General features: G+C 47.1%; 6 protein-coding genes across 6 annotated transcripts; 1 reads left to right on the top strand and 5 right to left on the bottom strand.

Annotated features, from left to right (window-relative positions):
• Positions 1 to 1,365: 1,365 nt before the first annotated feature.
• Positions 1,366 to 4,937, bottom strand: Fmlcc2 (Cu-oxidase-domain-containing protein; the record flags this gene model as incomplete). The annotated part of the gene is made up of 29 exons (XM_007269733.1): positions 1,366 to 1,433; positions 1,487 to 1,548; positions 1,602 to 1,789; positions 1,856 to 1,861; positions 1,937 to 1,960; positions 2,019 to 2,056; positions 2,115 to 2,184; positions 2,236 to 2,280; positions 2,359 to 2,415; positions 2,479 to 2,499; positions 2,557 to 2,759; positions 2,815 to 2,845; positions 2,901 to 2,920; positions 2,971 to 3,068; positions 3,128 to 3,166; positions 3,217 to 3,330; positions 3,405 to 3,425; positions 3,491 to 3,548; positions 3,605 to 3,646; positions 3,699 to 3,716; positions 3,787 to 3,887; positions 3,937 to 3,972; positions 4,045 to 4,091; positions 4,155 to 4,178; positions 4,231 to 4,251; positions 4,311 to 4,364; positions 4,434 to 4,503; positions 4,565 to 4,769; positions 4,841 to 4,937. The coding sequence occupies 29 exons, from the start codon at positions 4,935 to 4,937 to the stop codon at positions 1,366 to 1,368; spliced, it is 1,878 nt and encodes a 625-aa protein (XP_007269795.1).
• Positions 4,938 to 6,050: 1,113 nt separating this feature from the next.
• FOMMEDRAFT_170069 (uncharacterized protein) lies at positions 6,051 to 7,076 on the bottom strand (the record flags this gene model as incomplete). The annotated part of the gene is made up of 3 exons (XM_007269732.1): positions 6,948 to 7,076; positions 6,357 to 6,584; positions 6,051 to 6,295 (listed from the first exon to the last, which is right to left on the bottom strand). Coding segments are annotated over exons 2-3 (255 nt in total), but the record flags the coding sequence as incomplete, so codon positions are not given.
• A 769-nt stretch (positions 7,077 to 7,845) lies between these two features.
• On the top strand, positions 7,846 to 8,076 carry FOMMEDRAFT_159558 (uncharacterized protein; the record flags this gene model as incomplete). The annotated part of the gene is made up of 2 exons (XM_007269731.1): positions 7,846 to 7,855; positions 7,925 to 8,076. The coding sequence occupies 2 exons, from the start codon at positions 7,846 to 7,848 to the stop codon at positions 8,074 to 8,076; spliced, it is 162 nt and encodes a 53-aa protein (XP_007269793.1).
• An 837-nt stretch (positions 8,077 to 8,913) lies between these two features.
• Positions 8,914 to 13,272, bottom strand: FOMMEDRAFT_170068 (uncharacterized protein; the record flags this gene model as incomplete). The annotated part of the gene is made up of 17 exons (XM_007269730.1): positions 8,914 to 9,815; positions 9,876 to 9,936; positions 10,017 to 10,080; positions 10,140 to 10,255; positions 10,313 to 10,369; positions 10,518 to 10,592; positions 10,766 to 10,852; positions 10,900 to 11,052; positions 11,288 to 11,672; positions 11,726 to 12,253; positions 12,303 to 12,560; positions 12,614 to 12,751; positions 12,816 to 12,868; positions 12,924 to 12,981; positions 13,056 to 13,087; positions 13,156 to 13,186; positions 13,244 to 13,272. The coding sequence occupies 13 exons, from the start codon at positions 13,270 to 13,272 to the stop codon at positions 10,367 to 10,369; spliced, it is 1,830 nt and encodes a 609-aa protein (XP_007269792.1). The 3' UTR covers positions 8,914 to 9,815; positions 9,876 to 9,936; positions 10,017 to 10,080; positions 10,140 to 10,255; positions 10,313 to 10,366.
• Positions 13,273 to 13,913: 641 nt separating this feature from the next.
• On the bottom strand, positions 13,914 to 15,043 carry FOMMEDRAFT_22454 (PAP2-domain-containing protein). The gene is made up of 6 exons (XM_007269684.1): positions 14,958 to 15,043; positions 14,830 to 14,894; positions 14,711 to 14,772; positions 14,596 to 14,660; positions 14,347 to 14,539; positions 13,914 to 14,291 (listed from the first exon to the last, which is right to left on the bottom strand). Exons 1-6 carry the CDS (start codon positions 15,004 to 15,006, stop codon positions 14,009 to 14,011), a joined length of 717 nt encoding a protein of 238 aa, XP_007269746.1. The 5' UTR covers positions 15,007 to 15,043; the 3' UTR covers positions 13,914 to 14,008.
• A 263-nt stretch (positions 15,044 to 15,306) lies between these two features.
• Fmlcc1 (laccase) lies at positions 15,307 to 20,225 on the bottom strand. Its single transcript, XM_007269683.1, has 24 exons — positions 19,790 to 20,225; positions 19,228 to 19,670; positions 19,195 to 19,198; positions 18,849 to 19,080; positions 18,028 to 18,754; positions 17,854 to 17,974; positions 17,782 to 17,806; positions 17,685 to 17,722; positions 17,600 to 17,628; positions 17,455 to 17,535; positions 17,341 to 17,402; positions 17,224 to 17,288; positions 17,158 to 17,171; positions 17,010 to 17,105; positions 16,917 to 16,955; positions 16,791 to 16,864; positions 16,664 to 16,738; positions 16,443 to 16,609; positions 16,336 to 16,392; positions 16,098 to 16,274; positions 16,047 to 16,052; positions 15,799 to 15,986; positions 15,684 to 15,745; positions 15,307 to 15,631 (listed from the first exon to the last, which is right to left on the bottom strand). The coding sequence occupies exons 5-24, from the start codon at positions 18,153 to 18,155 to the stop codon at positions 15,561 to 15,563; spliced, it is 1,575 nt and encodes a 524-aa protein (XP_007269745.1). The 5' UTR covers positions 18,156 to 18,754; positions 18,849 to 19,080; positions 19,195 to 19,198; positions 19,228 to 19,670; positions 19,790 to 20,225; the 3' UTR covers positions 15,307 to 15,560.
• Between the last annotated feature and the right edge of the window lie 16 nt (positions 20,226 to 20,241).

Below are 20,241 nucleotides of genomic sequence, written 5' to 3'. Positions count from 1 at the left end.
ATCAACACAACAGTAAGTACTAATGCCTGAAATGTAGGAGAGTTGTAGGGTAGTAATAGGTAGTCTTAATCTAATGTCAGTAACAGTGTAGAGGGGACCCAAAGGCTTAGTAAGAGGACCCAGGCTATAACTATCCTACACAACAGAAATACAGAACACAAGTACTAGAATGTAGTCAGAACTCACAGAACAGGTAGAGAGAGAGAGTGAGACAAGAGTAGAGTATATAGAGTGAGCCTAAGAGTATAGGACTACCTAGAGTAGATGAGATCAAGACTATAGGACCAGTCTGATCTTGTACACTTATATATACTAAACTACACAAGAGTACTCAGAGAGTATGAGCCACTAAGAATGATAAACCATGAAGAATGAAAGAAAGAAAGGTCAAAGATAAAGGAACAAAGAAAGAAGGGGTGGTCAAAGGAATGGAATGATGAAGTAAGGAAGGGTAGTAGCAAGAGTCAGTATGTATATAGTTCATAAACAGTGCCTCTGAGGGACAGAAGTCCTGAGTTCTGGTACAGAAGGGTGCAGAACCCTCAGAACTGAAGGTACAAGAGTAGAGAACTGTAACATCTACCAGATTTGATCAGTTCCTTGCAAATTTGACTAATTTATATGTGCAGAAGTTGTTCCTTCCAAACACCCCTTTACTATAGTCTAGGAAGCCTCTGAAGTAGAAGGTATGTTAGGATAAAAATGCTGCTAATAATTACACAATCCTTACATACACTTGAAGAGCCAGATTATTACTATGACCTTTTGAAAAAGATAGTACAACAGTTTGGGGGCAAACCTGTTACCAGCCCAGGAGTACCTGGAGAAGAATGTACTACTATTCAAGATGGTGTCATTTTTGCTGGAAGCCCATTATTGACAATATCAATAATCTTACTAGTCTGCCCACACTGTTCATACATGTAGACTACATACAAGTGATCAAAAGAGTAGAAGAGCTGATTGTAGAATATTTGAGTAATTCCTTGTCACTGCCAACAGTAGTTATTGTGACTAGACAACTAGGCATAAGTAAGGCTACCATTTCCTTGCCCTGTTTGAATTTAAAACATTCTCTTCAGGGAAGTCAATATAAATAAACTATGTGTTACACTGTTGCATTAGGCAAGAATGTAAAATCATGCTTTACACTAATGTAGCTTACTACCTTTTTACTTGTTAACAACCTCTTACTTTGTGCTCACTAAGCATAAAGAATGTTTGCTTGAAGAACATGGAAGTCAAGTTGCCTTTACCCTGTCATGCAAGATCCACACTGAGTAAATATTTCGATCGTTTAGAAGCCTCGTCTGTCCATTCGGGTACATAATACTTATAAGAAATTCAAACATGTCCTTTGTCTAATCAGAAACCAGGAAGATCGGCGTCTGGATCCAGTTGACTATATAATGGGCAAAGATTTTGCCATTGCGCTGCGAGCTCTCGTGAATAAAGTTTAGCAATGAGTATAAGCGGGAAGACATACAGCCCACTGGATCCGCAGCGGCAGTATCTGGGGCATCCTCCGCAAACACAGCAGCAAGGCCTCTGGAAAAGCCAATAAGATGGATATTATCCTATTTGGGAAAGGTGGTACTCACGCGTCCAGATGCCAATCAATATGACAATGGAGGAACCAAGGACCAGGATTATCTGTTACGAAACGGAAAGTCACGTTGTCGCCCGTATTGCCAACTCCTACAACATCTCTGCGGATAGGATTCACGTAGTTGTATTCGGAGCTGCCTGCTACTCGAACGACGTCGAAGTTATGACCATGTAAATGCATCTGTCGGAAAGTGGCATGTGTTTATGAGTTATTTTGTTACAGGAGTCATTCGAAGAAAGGACCAACCGGATGCTATTCCGTGATAGTAGCGTACAGGAACATTCGGAGTTAGCGGGGCAAAAGGTATTGGAATAGAAGTGACTGTACAGGAAATGCGCCAGGGAATGAGATCTGAGATGCAAAATGAATAAGCTCAGGTTGACAAATGGGAAAAGGGCACCATTATTACCTCGATAACTTTGTTCGGTGGAAGGCTATACACCGAACCTGAAAATAAGCGTCGTTTTAGGTTAGACCGTGATAATAATACACAGACTGTACAAACCATTTGGCATAATGCTTCCGGGGTTAACGGAACCACTGAGAATTTGCAATAAAACAGGCACGGAAGGAGGCTGTTGATGTTAAATGAGCGGGTATATACAGAGTCTACGAATATAATTCACCGTAAATGCTACATTATTGATAGTAAAGTTTTGAGAGACCGGGTCCTAAAATAGAAATGAGACAAAGTAAACACACATTGAACTGATTGAATACGGAACGGCCGTAGACAAAGGAATGCGTACCTTATTGATGAACATCTCGATATTGACGTCTGCGCCGCCAGGAAATGGCTGCCCAGGCTATTATTATTTGCAAGAGGCATGAGTTACATTCATGGTGAAACGAGGGATAATGGTACGAACAGCGCCGGGGTTGATGAGTGGCTGGACAAAGATGATAATAAGAAAATATCAAAGTTATCAGGGGATAAATGATCTTACGTGGACGTTCGCCTCGTTCAGCTGAACTGGGTTGGCAACTGCAGTAGAGTTTGGCTCTTCGTCGGGCGCTCCGTCATAACGGAGAATGGCGGAATTGACCCCTGAAAGATAATCTATCGGTGGCGCGCACGCAGAGTACGACTGATACGGACCTCCAACTGTTGTCGCGTTTCCGTCTCCTCGAACCGGGATAGAGCGAATCCCTATATGCGGTTGAACACTTGAATGGTAGGGAAAATAATATTTGGCTATACTCACAATAGTTCCCCACAGGTTTGTCGGCGGTAAGCTGTCCGTGCGCTTGTTAACCTATGTTGTTTCCATGAACGCACGACTTAACTCACAATTGCAGAATAGCGTTGTCCTGAAATCACATTGAGCTAACTTCACCTCGAATGTGTTGTGGCTACTCACCGGCTTCAATTTGGATTGAATCAACAGTGTACGGCTGTGTCTCGACACCATCAGTCTCAATCACCGTTAGGTTATGCTGGTCAATGGAGAAAAGATATCTGCGGGTGGCCTCTCAAAACTTCGAAACGGGCGACGAGATATCACGCTATGCACTCACCCTGGCAAACAGCTGATGCTAACTATTCGTAAACGATGCCTGTAATAAATTTGCATCAGTTATTTTTTTAAGTCCCCTTAGCGAAAGACAAGACGTTCCTCTTGCCTGGCTGTGCACGAACGACTGCTAGTGGACTGGGAGTACCAGCACCGATATCGCTAGCCGAGCGCCCCAGACCATTTATGACAGTTGAATCAGGCGTTCTGGACAAATGTATCGTGCAGTATCAGTATTAAGCTTGCACGCAGGAACATCGGGAAATAGTTAGATGACTTACGGCGGGTTTTTCTGTGGATTTCTGAACGATCAATAAGTTGAGTCGATATATGATCAGTATCAACTTTAAAGGGCAGAGCATCTTACGGAAATACGGCGGTTGAGACTTGACGATACCAATCTCCTATTGTAATGACGGTAGATTCTGTTGACAGGCGATGAGTTGCGACGGAATGAGTATAAGCGAAAAAGACACATTACCATCGTCGATGTCGTAGAGGTATTTTAAGGGGTCATGAGGATCTATGATATGCATTTGTAAATTTTCACTTTGCTAATATAGTAGTCAGCTTACCATAAATGACAAATGGACCTCTGAAGTTCAATAAAGAATAGTGAGCAACAGAATTACTGGAAGAGAGTAGAACGAAATATTTGCATACCGTAGACCGTCGCAGTACTGAGTGGAATAATGACTATGCCTGAAGAGCTGCGTGAGCTTGTTGGATCGTTCACAAAGCGCGTCCTACTTGCCACCAATATGCTAAAGAATTGAATAAGTAATTTGCAAAGTGTGGATGAAAAAGACGCACTAACTTCCAGTCTGATTCGGCACAATGAAGTCATATCTGAAAACGAGGCATGAGCGTGTTCGGCTCGAGCGGCTCGCCATCTGCAGAGGATGCGGGGCCAAGACTCACAAGAATGAATGCTCGGGAACAATGGGGCACTGCGTGACGAATGCGACCTATACGATCCCCATATAGCAACGTTAATGATACTGAAAGCAAGTAGAAATGAAACTACTTACCCCGTCGTACTGATTTTGATGCGGCTATCAAACTCATGATTAACAACATTTCGTATAATCTGACATATCTCCATACCTGGAAAATACCGTGCCAATGCTGTACAATACGTCAGCATGAGGTAACGCAGCCGAGAAACATTGAAAGGAAGTACGGACGATGGTTAATGCTCGACGCATAGTCGGATCGGTGAGCAGATCCGTTATATTGAGCTGGGCGATCCATGCGCATCGAAGTCAGTGACGGTCTTTAAATAGGTTGAGTGACTTTATGGAAGGCACCTGAAAGTGTGCGTTCGGAGCGTTAGCAGAAATCAGAGGTCCCGGAAACTGTCCATTCATGACTACAGTCCTGTCAGAAGGAAGGAATTGACTTCGGATGCTCGGCTCGCAAGATAACAGGAAGAACACACGAGCGGTTGAATCCATCCGGCGCAAGGTTCGCATTAGCGACGATATAATTCTGTGGGGCTCTCTGAGCGAGGGCAAAACCAGACGTCGCAACAGAGACAAGAGCCACTGTAGCCCATAGAGGATGCATAGATGGCACTTTGAAGACAAGACAGCCCGAACAACGTGATAGCAGTGGAGAAGGACGAGTTTGGCGTTCAACGTCAACTTGGAGAAGAGTAGAGCTTGAAGATGGGATACGAAACACGTCCGCCTTTTGTACCAAGTGCTGCACGTACCGGAGCGGTTTCGATTAATATTACGCGTCGGCGCGCTTGTGACGTGAGATGCTCGGAGTCCAAGAATAAAGCATCTATGCGGCGAGCGGTCTGCCATTGCGGAATGTTAGCCGACCCTGAGAGAGAGCCAGTTTGAGAACTGAACTGCATCTGATCTTGGGTGACTTGTGTGAGTGCGACCACACGGATCGAGAACAGTTGTTTCCGTAACACATTGCACTGTCAATTAGAGATTGAGAATTGACCGAGGCGTGCAACGGGAGATTAAACTACTTGTGATGAGCGCCACTCGGAAGAACTCGCCCCTTAAAGAGATATGGTCAGGGCTAAGCAATGTTCTTCTTGTCAACGTTATCACCGATAGGAGAGCTCTACTTAGAGGCGAACGTGTACGAGAGGATGCGGACAAAGAAAGGCTAAGAAGACCGCAAGGATCAGCGCCTAGCTTAACGTATTGCAGGCACAGGTGCAAACGAGCTTGGTCGCATCACAAACCGACGCTTATAGTGTATTATGCGCTCGCGGCACGGGGTGCAGAATCTGAATGCATAGCTATTGCGGCTACGAAATATCATCGCAGTTAAGATCAAAGGTGGGGATTTATAAGCGTGTGTACGGAGATAGCCCCTATGGAACAACTTGGGACCACTCCGGTGAAATCAATGTTGTCTTGCCATCGGACACTGCCGGGATCCTACAAAGGATATATACCCACCCTGTCGGACAGAGCTAGAGCTAGAGATCCATTGGATGAACCTCAATCCGCTTTACATGATGAATTTTGAGGAACGTACAACATGTCAAAAGAGCTGGTGCGGCTAGATCAGATAGATTGATCCCATCTTGTATCTAAAATGAAGAAACAAATGGTATTGATTGAGGGTCGCACTAAAATAATCATAAGCTGCAAGTGTGTCGTATTGTAACTTTATGACATTGATCTTCAGGAACCGCAAATTAATTCTGCATTGTATGCGGTGGACCTTGAGCAGCTTCCCCAACAAGGACTGCAGCGATAATATAATAGTGTATCTATGCGAAGAAGTAAGTCTTGTTATGACGAATTTAATGAATTGTCAACCAAGATGATGAGTTAGTTTTGCTGATTTCACGCGCATATATTGGCATAAATGCGCTCACTCCAAGTAATTGCAGACAGTCTGGCCTCGAACCAGATATAGCTCGAAAGAAGGCGCATGCCAATAAACGGGGCGGAGAAAGACGACAACGAACAGCCAAAAGGAATGATCTAAGACGGATTGCACACGCGATACGTCGGACTGGCACACGACCATTACTACAGAAGGTCAAATGCAAGCTCGATATGAGTAGACGTCCACGCAGCAGTAAATCATAGTTGCGCGTGAAATAAAGGTATGAGATGGTTAATACCGAGCATACGATCCGAATCATTGACCGAGGAGGCGGTAGTGAGGTCCCTTCCCGCCATCTGCACTTATTTTTGAAACGAAGATCATTGCATGCACGATGATTGCAGTACGCAATAATGTCTCACAGTTAATGACATGGCAAGGTCCGAGTGGTAGGTGGAAACCGTGGTGAGAACCCATTCGTATTTCACCAATCATCGCTCAATATCCAAGGATAGAAGCATTCAAGAGAGGAATTAGACTGGATGAGATATCTGCTGTTGACGACTTGCGACCGCATGCTCATCATCGTAGTAGTTGTGAACTTTGAACCGATGGTCGGAATGCGGCGGGACAGTACCGCAAAGCGCACACTGTTTCCCAGCATCAGCTTGGACACTGCTTGGAAGCCAGCTGTCCAAGTTTCTTGTTCAGGTGCACTTACAGGAGGTTGCCTGGCTGAAAGTCAGTGCTGCAGGTGTATGGAAGACGGATTTGCAGTGGAGATCTGACAGTGTGCATGGAACAAGAATAACGCGGTACAAGAAAAATCCGGTAAAATGACGAGCCCCTAGCCTCGTCAGCACAAGGTTAAGCTTCTCCCCGCGAGGACAGAAGTAGCTTATAATGCAAACCCACTGTATACTTCCGTAACCTTGTCTATAACTACCCCTGGAGACGGAGATGAGGCCCGACTGGATGATTCTGTCCCTGTAATTTGTAGCATGAAGAGGCACCTCAGGCGCTGTGCCCCGTCCAGACGAGCCTTGTCCTTGTAATGCTGCAATGCACAGTGACACCGAGGAGATGAGTGCGGGTTCTTTGATATAGATCGTGAGATCCGGGGTGCAAGCGCATAACGGCATCGAGTCGTGCTTCGTCGGGGACAGGGCCGTGGTCAACGTGAAGAGTGGTGTGTTGAAGCACCGCTACTGCGGCCTGCCAGATTAGGAAAGCCAGCGATCGTGGGAATAATATTTCCCAATGCGATCCCTTGCCAGGCGTAATAGCAATACACAGAAAGAAATAATCAGCCAAAAGGGCTCATACAGTCACCATTGACAGTATATATGCGAGTAGAAGACGTCTCAATTAACCCGTAGCCTCGTCTCCCAGGAGTAAGCGGACATAAAGAGTGCACCATCCCGACGGGTCTAAATGGCATATATCTCCAACCAATTGGCAAATCCATAAGACGGATGAAAGGAAGTACCCATGTGTGATAATACACGAATCCATAAATGAAACGATGTTCATAATGAAGGCGGTACGCTACCTATAGAGTATAGCACATACAAAGCTAAAACGGTGGGGTTCTGTGGAACATCGATGACCCGATGGGCCAACTCTCATTAGACCATGAACATCAATGCACCACCTGGGGGGACCTGCTTGGGTCCCTTGATTAATTCAATGCATGAATACCAAGTCGTCGGTGGGTAAGTCTGGTATCAAACGGTGGAATCACATCGTTTTATATCAATGGTGGGCCAGTAAAAGGTAGTGTGTGGTCACGTGCTAGGTTCACGTGCAACGTGCCAAAGTTTATGACTCCGCCTAAACGTAAGTTTGCTTCCGGTGTCAAAGATTAACCTCATCCATTGCAATTGGAATTACGGATGTATTTTCTCTTCCATGCTCCTTGGTAAATGCTATCCCAATGGTTACTCCAATCTAGCGAATGTCTTACCCCTAAGTTCTCTCTTCTCCTCAGGCGACTGGAGTATCGCTGAGGTGCACTTGGACGGATCCTCTGGCGACCCAATGCCGGCCATTACTTTGCTTTGCAAAGCTCCTCCGGAACTTCTGAACATGAGACGGATCATATGGCTTGCTGGAAGTGGTTCTGAAGAGGGAAGAACTTAGCTTCGGATACTTTGCATTTTGCACAGTGTGGTGCTTGCCAATGCCCGTTAGGAACTCAGCACATTGGAATAGCTCTCAGTACACCACAGCATGTTTGCGAAACCTTCTCAGCATCTATATAGACGAGGGAACAAAGTGAACCCGAAGGAATCCCGGGTGTATGTTGCATTACCTAGCTTCGATTGGAGGCGATAAGAGCACTGAATGAGATTGGTAGTTCCAGACCTTAGGACCATATCATTTACCAATCAGAACCAGGCTGGAAGCGAGTGTTCTAGAGCAGAAAAGTGACCAATACGAAAGCTCCGCGACTCGTGTCTTCATCTCGGCCCAAATAAGAAATTGAACGGTAGTTCGCCGCTTGTTCTTTGTCCACTTGCAGTCTAGGCGTTTCCTAGTTCATTGTCATATTGGTGAAGTACTCTACGACGCTACATTCACCCCCAGTTCCTTGAGTGTACAGACTCTCGCCCAATGAGCCTAAGCCCTAGGCCCGTATGGTTCCATACAGGTGGATATGTCAGGCAGCTCCTTACTTTTACGGAAGAAGTGTCCTATGATATTGGCGCAAAATACATGGCGCAAAATGGGTGGACTCCTGTTTCTCAGGTGCAGCCGCTGTAGCAGAATAAGAATCGTCTCAAATACACAGAAGCGAACGTCTTTGGTCCGGTTCTTGCAATCATCTCCTCGACATGATCCTCAATGAATGATCACGGGAGCCATAATAGACTAATTGGGAAAACTTGATGCACACATATTTAAACATAAGATGCAAGCCAGATAATTCATTCATCGGTACCGCGAAGTACAAGAAACAGTAACATGACACCAATAGCGGGCGAAAAAAAGAACATTACAAACATGAAGTCCATGGAAATGGCGGGAAAGAAAGGAAAAGGTAAATCGTCGATGCGCCATAACATAGAAATATTGCGAACTTCGGTTACGTATGCGAGACATAGAAGATATAGACATTGATAATGGTACAGATGGAATGGAATGCTTAATTGAAGCGTGATGAAAGCCGATGTACAGAGCAAAAAGAAATTGACTTGAACGAATTCGAGAAACGGAAAGCAGAGGAATAGCGAGACAAGAGCTGATAGCATATCGCGAGACGATCAAGCGAGAATACGCCGTGACGAGAGCAAGAAATTTTCGAAAGCGCGATTGGTTCATGACGCGTCTTTCCTGATTGAAAACCCGATTTCGCGCGTGGTGTAGGCAGCTGAGGACGGCGCTTTGCTCCACTTATCACTAGCATAGGTTTCCAGCGTAGCACGACTCGTTTCTCCGCCCCTTTCTGCATTAGGCGAGTTTTCGCTGTCCTGCGATTCCGACGCCGGGTAGCTAGCAACAACCCATACAGGTTCTTTCACTTGACTCCACGTCCATGCACTAGCAGCTTCAAGCGTAAACGGACTCAACTCTCGTGTCCCTCGACGACGTGATCGACGATAATAATCCTCCATTACGATGTTCGACTCTGGTCTTGGTGGGGCCGCAGAGGGTGGCGGGGGCGTCTCGGGTAAAGGCGAAGAGCGTGAGTGAGATGAGGAGGGTGCATGTATGTCAATATCCCTTTCGGGGGTTTCTTCTTTAACTTGCACGGAGTCAGACGCTGAGCTGGGGTTGGGAGACGATTCAGCAGGTCCCTTTGTACGCAAACGAATCGTGAGTGTAGCACGCTTCTCAGACTCTTGATCGTCATCCTTTGCTATTTTCGACCGTTTTTTCTGTGACGAGGAGTGAGTGATTTGGTGAAGGCTTAGTAATAGGACAATAAGATCACGGACACGCTCCGCAGCCCGAATGACGCGTTGCTCACGGGCAGCAGGGGCTCGACGTACGCAGCGCCTGTTGTGTTTGAAAGAAATGTGTTCAAGATGTTGTGTTATCTTCTAAGATTGTTCAGGATAATTTCGGTAAAGCCTCACTCAATATGTTTCTGCCAATGGAATCCATCCCACATGCTTTTCGTCGATAATTTAATTAACTGGCCTGGGTTGGGGTTGAGCACTGGAGGAGGGGGTGGAGGACCGAGGTTGAGCACGACGCACCACATAACTTGCAAGAGACGAGTTCTGGTCCTAATACTTCGGCATGCGGGTGGGACCTTAAACGTTGCTCTCGCGATGCCGTACGCGCTGCATGCGCTTTTGCGCGACTCTCCGCGCTGTATAGACAAGGTTTGAGCTAGGGAGTGTGGGAGAACGGAGAGGGGGGAACCCACTTGGTCTGTGCGGTCGTAATCGTACCCATCGTATCGCCAACGGCTTCCCTCTTGTCACTATTCGGCAAGTCAGCGGCTGTCGTTGTATTCCAAGTCTCATCGCGTCGAAAGGGGGGAGTTTGTGAGAGGGGGGACGCAGGGAAACAGGGGGGGAGGCGAGAACGATGCGGGCGCATGTTCGTTGGCGGCAGAAAAGGACACTCACCTCAAAGTGGACCTTGTCGGCCTTCCGCCGGCTAACGCTCTCTACGAAAATCGCGTCGGGGTCAGAGCTGCTGGACTATGCGGCAACGCTTGCCAGACGAGATGAGGGGAAGGAGGGAGGGGGTGGAGGGGGGAGCGGAGAAAGAAAGGCTCAGCGGAGCAATTACACTTGTTTGGGAGGGGGACATAGCCGAGCCAAACAGCCACCCCCAGTATAATTTCAAACAAAGCAGGCAGAGATAGACGCACGTAGTCGACACGCTGGGCTCGTATCCCGCGGTCAGGTTCTGCTTCCGGTCTTTGGGTAGTACAAATCCGTCGAATCAGCACTGCACGCTAGACTCGCACGGCCGTAAGGCTGATGAGCGAGAGGGGGAACTCACAAAGGCGCGGCCTTGGAAGAGAAAGAAGAAGGGGGGAGCGCAGGCATCTGGAGGTTTATATAGGAGACGATGTGCGAAAGTCATGGACTCGGGGCGAGGGGCAAGTGATAATGGGACACTTCGCCGTCCTTCTTTGGGCGACGTGCCGGGCTTCTGGCAGAATTCATCTTAAAGCACACTCCCGCCTCATGTACAGCCGATAGTCCCAAATTGATATATTACCTCTCAAATCAATACGCCTACAAGAGTCAGCAGTACAATGCGTCTACTAGCTACTAAACGCTGACAGGCATCCCGCACTTCAACAGGCCATAACGAATACAGAGTTCAGGGAAGTATTTTATTTTTCCTCTTGCTTCTCCGTCTTCGAGTCTTCCCCCCGGCCTACCCCGAGGCCCTCTGCAAAGCCTCTCTTGAACGTCTCCCACGGCAACTTCAACCAACCCCATGGCCCAGACGGCTTTATATCTGGGGTGATATAAGACGCAGTCCGTGCACGAACGGCATCTGTTCCCCCTTCCTCGTTCTCGTCCTCCTCACGTCCGCGTTTTCGACCAACGGCCAGCGAGGAAGAAACAGAAGCAATGCCTGAACCGCTATCCACTGCAACGCATGTTGCGTCTGTGGACGCCCTGGATGGCGGTGCGCGCGCCGCGGAGCTCTTACTTGAAATCAAAGAAGCATTCGAAATTTCAGGCACAGAATCTGGTCTGGAATCGCCATTTAAATCGGCCGAGCGTGTCGCGGTGGGCGAGTCGACGGCGGAGGTGCGTCTGAAGGAGGGTGCTATTAGGAAATATCATGCACGGGAAGTTAAAAGACCTACGCGGGACAGACCGACTTGTGCGCTAGCCAGTTGTCTAACTGATATGGTACTGTATCGCTAAGCGGTACGTCAGTGGCGCACACTTTACAAGTCACCCTTGACGGAGTGAAATCTCGCGCCAGAGCGTCGTTTACAAGCTGTAACTTCCTCTCCGCCTCCCGGACGCGGCTACTAGGTGCACCCACTCCACCGCCCATTCCTGGGTTTTCCCCACTTTGTCCATGTACACGTTGTACATGCGTTATCCAATTCTTGAGTTGGTATGTCGAACGAGTCGCGAGTTTGACCCATTTTGCACAACCTGAGCAATATATAGTGTCAGGGCGCACTTCGCCAGATAGTTCATCCTCCTCTAATATACGCTGACGTTCCGCTGCCGAAAGGCGGTGACCCGCTGCGGAGGCACGGGTCATTTCAGACGCAGATATGGACGGGGCGATAGATGACGCATCGTCGTCTTCTGCGCCACTTGCTAGGAGGGAACCCTCAAAGTCCATGCTCCGACGGGAGCCTTTACTGCTCGGTTTTCTGTGATATCCTATTAGCAAGTGATCCCGGAGAAAGGAGATAATCGTACTCAGCAGTGCAGGATTTCTTGTGCAGCTTCCATGGCGCAAGTGCATACTTCTGCGTTGTGCTCAACTTAAGCCACTTGTTACAACATCGGCACAGTACACGATGTGGCTCCAGCTCCGCGACATCAGGTTGGGACTCCAAGTAGGCGCGTCGCTCGGCTTCTGTTGTGCGTGTCGCTCGAGAGGAGCCCTCCTTGTCGGACAAGTCAGGCGTAGAAGGTAACGCCTTGATGTCCGCATCTGGCGCTGTGAACCCGTGTCTGAATGTCGCAAGTCAGGCTGATTATTAAAAATTTCGCAGTGTAGGACGCACTTTGAAGCGAGTGAAAGTTTGGCGCTAAGAGTCGATGGTGGTTTGGGGTTTTTGCCTGGTGTTCTCGGAGCGCGAGGCGAGGAGTCATTCTCATTAAGTTTCCCCTTCGAACCCGCACGCGGTTCCGGACCAGGGAGGCTGAACGGTTGAAGATAATAAGTACGAATATTGCAAATGCTAGTGATTCGCCTCCGTTGCATACTTTAGTGGTCCGATGTGCTTGCCGGACTTCTTGCCTGGAATGTCTACTACAGCCTGCGAGAGAGAATGTCAGCTGGTGTACATTACATGGAAGCGGCCTGACACTCACGTTGAGTCCACCTGGAGCCTTGGTCGATTCTGCCTCGGTAGCAGACGCTTCTGATTCTCTGTACAATGCCGGTCAGACACCTTAACTTAGAGCACGAACGAAATATGCGCAACTAGAATATGCGTAACTTACTCCGCAGCTGCGTCATTCCCACTCGGTCTCCTCTTCATAAACGGAAGTCAGCATCTGCATCCACATATATTTTCCGTCGTGCAAAGTGGTGAAGATTCACCTTCTTGGTATATGTGACCTTCACTGATGGTCTAGACGTTGACGGGTAAGCTCACCGCCTGCGAGAGAATTATAGGAAACAGACATACCTCTCTGGAGCTCTCAAGTCTGAAGCCATATGATCTAGTCTATTAGGCGATGCAAATGCAAATGTGCGGTTTGGTAAGAGCACGAAGAAGGTACCTGGCGGAGACGCGGCTAGTTATCCACCGCGCTACTGGTTGCTGCCTTGAGTTTTTCTCACGGGCTTTGTTACCACAAATATAAGATGTTTCGCCCAGAAGCACTCACCCTATTTATCCTGTCAATTTTAAAAGCCGCTTTTGTGCAACAAATGATATACTTGTAGATATATCTAATTTTAATACGTATATTATATATACTTACTTTGTGAAATACCGAATTCTAGAATTAAAATGAGCTTACAGTTAAAGAAGTCAGAAACGCTTACTTATGGGGGAAGGAAAGTACTCACTTAAAGAATTTCAACCGTGCACAATTCTCTCAAAGTTTCATTACTTTGAGGCCTGTGTCTTAAGTTATACCTAGATTTCTGAGCTCAATCGTGCAACTATATTGATACAAGCACCGTCTATGCACGATTTTTTTTTTCAAGAAGATATATTGGGCAGGTTTGGGGCGGGCGGTGGCACAAATGAGCGTTTCCTAATCAGTGAGAAGAGTGACACACAGCAACAGTCCAAACAAGCGGTAGTACACAGGGCATGACAGAGAGGGCATGACAGAAGTCGGAAAATTACTGAGATTATTTTACAAAATGCAACATTATTGCAGTTATGAGCGTGGTGAATTTCTAGTAACAAGATGCGCGTAAGACCGGAAGTGTGCTGGAATTATTCCCTCTTCAAACGAGATTGATTCTTCGTCTCCCACTTCCTCCTCCATTCAAGCCATTCTGCCTCACGCCCGCCATCTTCCCAGATAGCCCATCCATCCTTAATTCGAAGCCAAGTTATGATCGGGTGCGACAAGAAGATTCTTCGAAAACGGCCAAGCGGTGAGTCCGGGTAGAAAAACGGTATTAGTTCCGTGACAGTATATGTTAGAACACCCAATGCTACGCCAACTCCGGCTCCCCATAAAATCTGCCTAATTGTGTGATATGTGAGGTAAAGGCTAGAGAGATACACAAAATTAGTTTGCGTTTTCATGTTTGAAATATAGATCGAACCGTGAATAGCAAACGATTCCTGTCCACACAGCCAGTCCAATATACACAAGAACCCTCCATAGCGTGTCAATGATCCAGTATCCGGTAGAGGTAAATCGATGCCGGAAAAATAAATGCATGTAAAGAAACGCCGCAAAGTAACCCATGTATTGACTATGCGAGGAAGGAAACCCGTAACCGTTGCCAAGGCTCTCTGCAGAAGCACCAATTGTCGGTAAGAACTTCGTCATCCGGGATTTAGAAACGTACCAGGAGGCCTCCCTTGCTTGACGAGATGCTTTAATAACCAATTGAATCCTTCACAAGCAAATTGCCTAGCAAGCCATTGAGAACATATTAGTTTATACAACTAGGTGGCACTCACCCAGCCCACATATGTATTATAAGTAGATCACGCGTCACGACAGCAAGCGCAGCATATGATGCCTAGAAGAATGCCTCTAAGTCCTACAGGTCATTAAAACTACATATCAACGAGTATACCATCAATAGTATCGGACTTAAGGTCACGAGGGCGAGTGCGAGCGAAACATGCGAGTCCGGATCATCTGGGAGTACAAATAACACGTCAGCATGGCCACATTAACCAAAGAACAAACTCCGGAACGTACAGAGAACATGCGTGAGTTCTAAGGCAGCTGGGGCCGAGTTGTTCGTCATGACTGCCTTACACAATCCGCGCCGATAATATTAACTGACAGGGCAGACAGTTAAGCACTACACACAAAGACTCGAAGTATTGATTCGCCACCTGGATTGCATGTAGGTAAATGGTGTCAATTGTTACGAAACAGTATCAAGCAAGGAAAGAGTGACGTTGATCAAGTGTTGTGCCACGGAACACGTGATGAAAGGGCAAAGGCACGTGGCCAAACTTCGTTTATTACAATTGACCTCTTATAATATCTGACAGCTATCTGACAAGCACACACTGCAAAGTGCACAATTCTCTGGCACAAGTATTTGTTATTATTTGTAACTTTACAGTCAATGGTAACTAGATGCCAATTCCCACAAAGCAATTAATTAAAGAAAGTCCAGGCACAAAAGCCGAAAACGAAAGAAAGCAAAGGTATACATATTCTTAATTACCAGATCCCCAGCGAAGCCCTGATAAATAATGTCCACAGCGAGATAATAAAATGTGAGAGTTACTTGGATTAGACGAGGGACTTCAGAGCGAACATTGTAGCGGTCGCCTTCGCATTGTGTACTTAAGGAATGCCAGGGAAGCCTGCGTCGGGGTTGTTAGCGTTGAAGTCTGGGCAGAGCTGTTGCCAGTCATCTGGGGAAAAGTGTCAGCCAAAGAATACACAATGCATGCATGATACACTTACTGTTAACTGGATTCTGCGATGCGATGTTGCCAGTATCTTCAGCGAAAACGACTGCTAGACCGCTGTTTAAAAGTCAGCCCCGCCGTTCAATTTCCAGAACCAGTCAGATGCTCACGCCTCCAAATGCCAGTCGATGTGACAGTGCATAATCCAGGGACCCGCATTGTCTGTGGTGAAGCGAATCGTCACATTATCGCTTGCCGTGCCGATGCTGACCACATCGCGACGGGGAGGGTTGACATAGTTGTAGTCACTTTGTCCTGCCACTCGGACAACATCGAAGGTATGGCCGTGCAAATGGATCTAAATACAATGAGATCAAGAGCACACGAACTTGCTTATTAACAAAACGAACCGGATGCTGTGATGTAATGTTAGTCTTAGTCCACTCGAAAAGTTGAACAGACTACTTACAGGGAATCCACCTGGTAGCGAAATTTCAATTGATGAGTTTCCGGGAAGACCGTAAACTGAACCCGTGGGCAACAAGTTGGTAGGATCCGTTGTTCCACTGAGGATTTGCAGGAGAACAGGTACACTTGGTTGACGATACGTCACGCCATTTACTGTATGTTCACCAGTAGTAAGGTTCTGTGGTGATTTGATACCAGTCAGAATCGATGAGCTATACGCGTAACAACGAAGAACGCACAATACCGATCGGCAAATTGAGTGCTAAGTCAACGCCTCCGACAGTCGGTTGGCCAGGCTAGACAATGCTGCGTCAGCACAGGCCAACGTTAATTAATGCGCTCTTACCGCTCCTGGGTTGACGAGAGGATGAAGATCAGCCTCATTAAGTGTAGTACCCTCCATGTTCTGAATAGATGTTGGATCGGAATTGCTAGCACCATCGTAACGCAAGATACCCGAGTTGGTTCCATTCGTGAAACCGGTCGTGCCGACCGAAGGTTGAGCACGGATCCCTACGAACATTCGTCATGAATAAACCAGCTGACAAAATTTAGAGATGTACTTACAATAGTTATCAACGGACTGGTTCGCGTTAACGACCACGGAGTAGCGCTGTGCGGCAAAGATCACCAATTGGTCAACTGAAGATGAGTTGTAAGTTTGAATCTTGCTGTATACTTGAAGAAAACGTACCAGTAACGGGCTCGGTCTCAACACCATCAGCCTCGATCACAGTCAGGGGATGGTTGTCAATGGAGAACGTGTATCTTTTATGTTTTAGTGGATATGATCTGCGGTCAAGGAAGGGGTGCAACGTACGACGGGAAGCAGCTTGTGCTAACAACACGGAAACGGTAGCTATGCAAGGACAGTTAGAGAAACGGAAAACTTCCAGCCTCGCGTTCGACATACCGTTTACCCTGAGTAACGCTCACGACGCCCAACGGCTCTGTTCCGTCACCATTCGCATTTCTGCCAAGACCATTAATAGTTGTGGTATCGGGGGTCCTTCATGGCAGTGTAAGTTAATCATCCAGGACTCCGCGAAATAGACTCTTACGGATCCACGAGGCCCTAAAAGGTGCGACATCAGTACCAGTTATGGATGAACCGGCGTAATGCATACCTGATTAGGGAAGAGACTCGGCGCAACATTTCTATACCAATCGGCCAAAACAATTATAGTCGACGCTGAGAGGATATCAATGTCGTCCAGGACAAAACAAAACAGCATGCAACTCACCGTCGTCGACATCATAAAGGCTGGCATGTGGATCATTCGGATCATAGAGTACCAAAGGTCCACTGGGGTACCAAACATCAGGACACCGCGCTCAAGATCTACAACAAAACGTACCGTAATCCATCACAGTACTGCGTCGACAAGTGACTGTGGTACCAATACGTTCCAGATTGGCCAGGGACGCTGAAATTGTACCTGAAAGACAGCATCAATAAGGTAATGAATGTGATCGACTTGGACGTCGGTGATGATCGCTTACAGGAACGAGTTTCCCGGAATGATAGGGCACTGCATGACAAAGTCAATTAACTTTATATTCCATAACAGAACCAGTCGGGACGTACCTGAGAAACAAAGGCTGGTCCATCCATTTCCGTGGTACCTAAATATAAGCAAGCTGAATGCCAGTTACCCGAGGAGCTAATCGTCATTGAAGCAAACCTTTCTGGAATAAGCCATGCCAATGCTGAAGGAGAGTTAGCATTAATCATTATTGACTTTGATGTTGCCTACAATAGAGGTAGCGCGGTACATCGAAGTGTCGGTGAGATTATCGTGCACGTTGATCAAGAGGTTATCTCCGACATTTGCAGAAATGAGAGGCGCAGGAAACTGGCCATTGGCAACGACAGTCCTGGAAGAGTCACCCTGAATACTATCCTTAACGTTTGGAGCAAATCGACTTACGACCTGGTGAAACCATCAGGGGCAAGATTCGCGTTGGCAATCGTCAAATCCGTCGACACAGTGGCAGCACTCGCCAACCGTGCTAGAGTAAAGGAAAGTAGTGACGATACCAAAGGCGCCTTGAACATTGTGATTCAAGCTGAAAGCAAAAGGTATAAGTCAAAGGAGGGTTTCGCGGTCCAGGGAACGCTGTCAGATCTCTCTGTCCTATCGCCTTTTTATACGCTTAATGGACAAGATGACAGAGACATTTCTGCAGCACTTGTGCCAGGGATTGATGAAACTCGCGCGACGGAACGGACGTGCATTCCGTAACAGGTGGCTCCGAAAGCGGTGGATGGGTGTTAATTGAGATTGCAACATACGTATAGCCTTTCTAGGTTCACTGTGCAGTTCGACAACAAATCGCAGAAAAGCGCATCTTTCCAGATAAGTTTCATAGAAAGGGCCGGGAAGCCGAGAAGTGCATCTAACACCGTAAGCGCTAATACAAGGCACGCAGGATCAGTGGGAAAATGACAGTGATCACCCTGTTGGCGGGGTGGGAGCAAGAAAAGGTACGTTTCAATTGAAAGCGGCCGCGGAACCGACAGACAGGGCGGGGAGGAGTTTCGACTGTGGGAAACGTCCGACAGTCGTGTTAGCGACGTGATGTCGTGGGTAGATATCTCCATGAGACACATTTGCGTTCAGACGTTCTTGGCTTGGTTCATCGGCGTACATTCACCTACAGAGATCGACAAATGTGGATATCACAGCGCACATAAGGAGTACAGGTTTGTTCAATTTCCGATAGCCAAGATCTTGTAAGAGTACTTAACTTGACAACATACTCCTGACATGGGGCACAGCGGGCGCTGATCTCATCGAGATGAGCAAATCGCGTCGGAAGCAACGAAGAATCGGGTGTATCGTGCAAAAGTAATGTTCTATCTCCTGTCTCGTTTACTATCAACGTAAGAAAGTTATTTCAGCAAGCGTTTCGTCCACGGTGGTCGGGATCAGGACCGAAAGTTAGCGCAAATCAAGGTGCCCCGAAACTGTGGGAAAACTCTACTGACTTTAACCGGAGTTAACCGGACTTCATTGACAGTGCAATTTCTGAAACTTACACTGTGGGATAAATCATGAGAAAAATAATCCAAAGCCTCACTTGAATGCAGTATCAACACTTTGAAAGTGCTAATAAGTTAGTCGTACCTTTGACCATCTTCGTCCACTCCCGTCCCTAGAGTCATGTTACCCAAGTCTCATTGTTCCTAGGGCCAACTTTATCGTCAGGATTCAGACATACCTTCGGCATCTACCCACGAAACATGAATAGAACATTCTTATCAGACTAAGATGAGCCACTCAGGCCCACATTCTGGAATCTCCGTGACGAATAGCTCGGGAAGAACATGGTCCGAGACGGCCATAAGTATATCAGGAACGCAGAAAACATGTTTGAAATGTCATGCGCAGCTATTAGATGTAGCGTAATGAGCCACCAAGCTGGATGCCTGCGGAACGTGAGATACACTCAGGATCTATCGTTGAGTTACAGTTCGCGCGACGCGTCGGTCGACTCCCATGATAATTTGTGGCAACGTTTCGTGTTCGGTTCAGCTTGTCAGGTCCAGGTCGTATGAGGTCAACAGATGCTGTTAGAAACAATAGAATTGAAAAGTAAATTATCAAAACGCATCATGACAGACAGTCATGCTCAATAGAGCTCCCCAAATAGCACACAAGGATGTGCGATGATAGATGACGAACTTACCAAGACAGTAGGAAGGTAGATAACTACTTCGCACGGTGGTTACGCCTTTTCGCGGGGAACGGCAGCGAGATGTCGAAAACAGTGCCTTACAGTATGCCTTACAGTATTGGTTGCCCTGCAACAAGTGTTGTCGTCTTCCGTGATCATCCGGATACGAGATGCCGGTGTCCTTCCTCGCCAAGTTGTGGTACAGGTCAACGAAACAGGAGATCGTAAGCTCATATCAGTCGCAACGCCGAACAACATCGCAAGCTCTCCGTTTAGTGCCGCTCGCACAGGACCTCATCGGAGAAGTCGATAGGCCGTTCTTCGGGGTCATGAGACAATTATGATTCATCAGCAAGCTAGAGCAAATGCTCTGAGAAACGAGCGGATCAAGAATAATTAATCCATGGTCGACACTCTTGGTTTGTTGGTGTCCGATATCATAGAAAGGTAGATCAGTCAGCGTT

This window comes from Fomitiporia mediterranea (genome assembly GCF_000271605.1).
Source record: "Fomitiporia mediterranea MF3/22 unplaced genomic scaffold FOMMEscaffold_10, whole genome shotgun sequence".
NCBI lineage: Eukaryota > Fungi > Basidiomycota > Agaricomycetes > Hymenochaetales > Hymenochaetaceae > Fomitiporia > Fomitiporia mediterranea.
This window is presented reverse-complemented; position numbering and strand designations above follow the sequence as displayed.

What these genes read in the sequence shown, in the direction of transcription:
- FOMMEDRAFT_22454 (XM_007269684.1), bottom strand. Translation starts at nt 15,006, where the DNA reads ATGACGAACAACTCGGCCCCAGCTGCCTTAGAACTCACGCATGTTCTC. An exon ending in AGAACTCACGCATGTTCTCT is followed by an intron (nt 14,895 to 14,957) that starts GTACGTTCCGGA and finishes TTGTACTCCCAG; the next exon opens with ATGATCCGGACTCGCATGTT. An exon ending in CAAGCAAGGGAGGCCTCCTG is followed by an intron (nt 14,540 to 14,595) that starts GTACGTTTCTAA and finishes GTGCTTCTGCAG; the next exon opens with AGAGCCTTGGCAACGGTTAC.
- Fmlcc1 (XM_007269683.1), bottom strand. Translation starts at nt 18,155, where the DNA reads ATGTTCAAGGCGCCTTTGGTATCGTCACTACTTTCCTTTACTCTAGCA. An exon ending in GACCAGCCTTTGTTTCTCAG is followed by an intron (nt 17,629 to 17,684) that starts GTACGTCCCGAC and finishes TTTGTCATGCAG; the next exon opens with TGCCCTATCATTCCGGGAAA. An exon ending in AGCGTTACTCAGGGTAAACG is followed by an intron (nt 16,956 to 17,009) that starts GTATGTCGAACG and finishes GTCCTTGCATAG; the next exon opens with CTACCGTTTCCGTGTTGTTA.